The sequence below is a fragment of the Suricata suricatta genome, chromosome 12 (assembly GCF_006229205.1).
Source record: "Suricata suricatta isolate VVHF042 chromosome 12, meerkat_22Aug2017_6uvM2_HiC, whole genome shotgun sequence".
NCBI lineage: Eukaryota > Metazoa > Chordata > Mammalia > Carnivora > Herpestidae > Suricata > Suricata suricatta.
The window spans coordinates 2,100,743-2,105,529 of NC_043711.1; the positions used below are offsets into that span (position 1 = coordinate 2,100,743).

Here is a 4,787-nt window from a genome sequence, read left to right on the forward strand (position 1 = left end):
CCCCCGCCCCCCCCCCCCCCAGGGCCACAGCGGGACGCCCAGGCCGCCCGGGAGTTCATCCTGAAGATGTTCGTGGACCTGAACCCCGACAGCGACAAGATCATCTACTCCCACTTCACGTGCGCCACCGACACGGAGAACATCCGCTTCGTGTTCGCGGCCGTCAAGGACACCATCCTGCAGCTCAACCTGAAGGAGTACAACCTGGTGTGACCTCGCCGCGGCCGCCGAGGGAAGAGGGGGAGCCCCAGGCGGGCCCCTCCGGGGGCGCCGCCCGCAGACCGGTTGATTTCGTTTTCATATTTTTAACAAATGGTTTTTATTTCACAGTTGTCAGGGGACGTCCGTCTTTCTTTCTTACACCTCGTGCACCTTCTCACCTGTGTCAGCGGCAAGGCCGCCTTTTCCTGGCCTTGACTCGGGGCTCGCTTTTTTCTAAAAAAAAAAAATAAAAATAAGAAGAAAAAAAAAACGAAGGAAAAAGAACGGATGGCGACAGGACGAGCAGAGACTGGCCGGGCCGGGCCGGCGGCCCCCCGGCGACACGCGGGGACAGAGCCACCCGCCGGCCCGGACTCCCCGACTGCCCTCCCCGGTCCCTTGTTCCTTACCCTCTCCGGCGCGGTGGCTGAGGCCTGGGACTGTGACTTCTCTTTCTCTCCCTAAGTTATTGACACCCTGGACTCCAAGAAGCGGGGGTGGGTGGCGCCCCCCGCTGCCCGCCCTGGGAAGTGCCTAACCTTTTTTTTTTTTTTTCTTCTTTTCCGTGAGGAAGGAAACCGGTGTGCGCGCTCTTTGGCCCGGCTCTCAGCACCCCCACCCCCACGACCTCTGGGGGCCCTCCTGGGGCCGCCATCCCGACACCCCCGCGGGTCCGTGCCCTCCGGCCCTGGCCGAGGGCACCCCGCTGCGTCCAGGAGGCCGGGAGGAGGCCCCTCTGGACTGCGAGTCACTTTTGATTTCTGTCTGGAAAGCAGTTATGGAAACAGTGAGGGTTGGGTGGGGACGTTTTCAGAATCTTCTCAGGTCTGTCCCCGGGAGGCGGTTCTCGCCCCCACTTCCCGAGTGGGCCCGAGCCCCGCCCCGGGAAGCGCGCACGCAGCACGAGCACTTTGCCCGGAGCCATCGAGGGCCGGTGGCGGCAGGGCCCCGGGTGGGTTCCAGGCCTGGCCACGGCCACGGCCACGCACTGAGCCAGAGCCGGGCCCGCCTTGCCCGGGCCCCCTTCTTCCGAGGGGCTCTGAGGGAGGGAACAAGCAAGGGCTGTTTTGGGGGGTGGGAGGGGTAAGGCGGCTGCTTCATCAGGTGTGGACTGAGCCCTGCAGTGTTTTTCTGTGGGTCAGTGGCTTTGATTTGCACAACCTAACAGGGATGAAGGGCCCCTGATGCATCGGCCCCACCCGGGACATGTGGCCGCGGCGCGTTGGGGCCGGTGAGGGAACTCGGCAGAGACCGCGCAGCCATGGGCCGGACGCCGGCGCTGCGTGCCCGGGCGCCGCCTCCGCTCACCGGACACACGGGGCCAGCCTGCCCGCGTCTGGAGGAGCGGGGACGGGTCACGTGGTGCCGCGGGAGCCCCTCGAGGACAGGGTGGCCGCATTCCTGGCGGAACAGGCTGGGGGGACTGGGGCCCCCGCCTTCTGTGCCAGTTGTCCTGTGCCATGTATTTACACGCAGTGTGTGGTGCGGGCCCGTGGCGGGCCTGCCCCGGGAACGCAGGGTCCTCGCTGGGTGGGCACCCCTGTGTCTTCGCACCTCTCTGGGCCGGATCACCAGGGAACTGGATTGGGCTCCCAGGGTGACCAGAGCACGTGGGCCTGGGGCACCCAAAGTATTCATTTCTCCCAGAGGGAGCAGTGTGCCAAGCACCCCAGAGCCAGAGCCTGGCGCTCCCGGAACCCCGGGGGCCGGCACCGCTGTGTGTTCTGTGCCAATGCCAGCGGGGGTCCCGGGGGGTCACGCCCCTACCCCGCCCCTCTTGTGAGGTTTGTTTTTGTTGTTTTATACCTTGGTGAAGTTTCTCGAGAGAGCGCTGGCCTCGCGCCCTTCCCCCTGTGTCAGATCCCCAGCAGAGGGGAGGCCCCGCCCAGTGCCGATGGGCCAACGCCCCTCCCCCACGGCGGCGGCGCAGGGAGCCTGGGGGTGGGGGTGGACGTTCTCTGGTTGTACTTGTATATTCACAGCCCTGGTTTCAGACGATTTAAACCTTAACCTATTTTAAGAAGAATATTATATAAAAATACTGTTTTTAAACCTTTTGTCATTTGAAATGCATGTATTGTGCGCGCTGGGGGATGGGCACATTAGCTCGATGCCAACGTCCTGGGGCCAAGGCTGCCGAGTTTGGGCAGGCTGGACGGCAGGCTTTGCTCAGCGTGTCGGGGCCCTGACCCCTTAATCCAGAGATACCTGATGGAAATTGACTTTTCATATCTTTCTCCTGAAATGAATTGTTTTAAATTGGAATAAATTCTGTTCCTAAATGCTGTGGCCCCTCTGGCTTATTTCCTGTTGCCGGCTGTGCTGGGTGGTGGGCATTGCAGGGGTGCCGAGGGCCTGCAGGGTGCTGCCTGGTGTCCGTGCATCCGGCTGGGACCCCAGCATCTTTGGTGGGTGTCGGAGCTCATGGGACCCGTGGCCACCGCTGCCGCACATACGCCCCCCGCCCTGGGCAGTGGCCGTGGCACCGGGGCCCTGCTCTGAGGGCCTCTTACTGGACCCTGACTTGAAGTTCATTGGTCTGTGCCGCTGGGTGAGAGCCTCCTGCAAGGGCAGCGCCGCCTAACTGGTGGCAGGGGACCGAGGAGCCGGGGTTCTGGGCCAGGCCTGCCGCTCGCTGTGGGGGGTGGTCCTGGGCAGCCCCCCTACCCCACCTTTAGTAGGCCGCGCTCCGCAACCTCCCCTCAGACTTTTTTCTTTAATAAATAAAAAGTGGTTAAGTGCACTTAAATGTACCGTTTACAGGGTGCCTGGGGGAGCCCAGTCGGTTAAGCGCCTGGCACTTGATCTCTGCTCTTGCTTGGATCTCAGGGTCATGGTTTCAAGCCCCGCCCCGGCTCTGCGTTGGGCATAGAGCCTACTTAAACGTGCTATTTAGCCGCTTCTTCTTGCTCAGCTCCGCGGTGTCAAGCACCCGCACAGCCTGCACCCACCCCTCCATCCGTCTCCAGAACTTGCCATCTCCCGGGACTGAGACTCGGTCTCATTGGGGGGGCGGGGGGGGCGGGGGGAAGTCCTGCTTCATGAGGCTGGGTACTCATTTTATAGAAGCGCCACTTTCTGCTTTACTGCTCATTGGTCGGCGGACACTCGGGCCACTCCCACTCCTTAGTGACTGGGACTCACGCGGGGCGAGCCTGGGTGTGCAAATATCTGGCTGAGAGCCTGCTTCCCATTCGGATTCCACACCACACCGGGAACCGCAGGATCGCGGTAGTTCTATATGGAACTTCGGGAGAACCACCGTTTCCACAGCGGCAGGACCCATTTCACACTCCCACCAGCCGCGTCCAAGGCTCTCGGTGTCCGCACGCCCTCCTCCAGCTTTACGGACTTGTTCAGCAGCGGGATAGGCCTTGAAGGCCGTGCCACCAGGTCCCAGCCACCGTGGATACAGGCTGGGAGATAGCACTTCTCACCAGGACTTAATCCATGAAGAAAAGAGAGCAGGGGAGCAGGATGCGGAACGACGATGACATGTGAGAAGGGTACTCCGGGCACCGGGCGCAGCCCATGCAAACGTCCTGGGGTGGCACCGGGCTCACTGTTGGAGAAACAGTGAGAAGACCTGTGTGGCCGGAGCAGAGGAGCCGAGGGGGAGAGAGGGAGGAGGGGAGGGCAGTGAGGGGCAGGGGCAGGTCGTGCAGGGCCTTGAGAGGGGAGGACTAGGCTTTTTCCCCCAGGGAGGTGGGAGTCCTGGAGGACTGCAGGCTGAGGAGGGCTGATCTGACTCGGATGCTCACGGGCGCCCTCTGGTGGCCGCCGTGGGGAGGACAGATTTGGGAGGAAGACGGCTGGAGCCGGTGATCCACGGCGGAGGGGACTCCTCGGGTGTCCCCGCGGGCGTCCGAGGGCTCACCAGGTTGGGGCACGGCAGGCGGCAGGATCCGGGAAGTGTGCGGCGGGGAGGAGAAGGCCCCGCGACGCAGCTGGCGTCCCCGGGCGTCATGCCCGCCGCGTCCAGCAGGGGCCGCTCTTAAGCTCGCCGGCCTGCACACCTGCAGGCTCCAAGGCGCGTTTTCCCGCGCTCTCACGGGGAAACCAAGGCACGAGGTGGCCAGTCCCTTGCCCTGTGTGGCCAGCGCTCGCCCCACATGGGCACCAGCCCTGGCCGGTCCAGAGAGGCGCGGGCAGGAGCTAAATGAAAACACAGGGCCTTTGTTTAAAAAAAAAAAAAAGAATTTCAAGACGGAAAACCCGCAGAGCAGAGATTGTGCGCCCACAACGCCTGCCCCGCTGACCGGCCGACGGAAACCTGGAGCTGTGAGTGACGCCGCCGGGAACGCAGCTGGCAGGGACCTGACGGGGCGGGCCCTCCTGGATGTAAAGCTAGCGGCGGATTCGCGGCAGGAACTTTCTCGTCTTATCCAAAGAAGTGATGTCCCATCCTTGACCTCGGGCCTCTCCCGGGAGTGGGCAGGACCCTCGGTGTGGCCAAGGGCAGGGTCCGCAGGACGGAGCGCACGCGGCCTGGCGAGCCCACGCGGCAGCGGCCGTGGACGCGGCGCATGCGCTTTGGCCACAGCCAGTCCCGGAAACGCTTCGCAGCCCACGTGTCTCCGCAGTTG

At 63.4% G+C, this 4,787-nt stretch overlaps 1 protein-coding gene across 1 annotated transcript in view; it reads left to right on the plus strand.

Moving 5' to 3' along the window:
- The window catches only part of GNA11 (G protein subunit alpha 11), a 9,212-nt gene extending 6,729 nt beyond the window's left edge, over window positions 1-2,483 (plus strand). The window contains exon 6 of the mRNA XM_029917275.1: window positions 23-2,483. Coding sequence (XP_029773135.1) covers window positions 23-213 — 191 coding nt within the window. The 3' untranslated portion in view covers window positions 214-2,483. The remainder of the gene's footprint in view (window positions 1-22) is intronic.
- The last annotated feature ends 2,304 nt before the right edge of the window (window positions 2,484-4,787 follow it).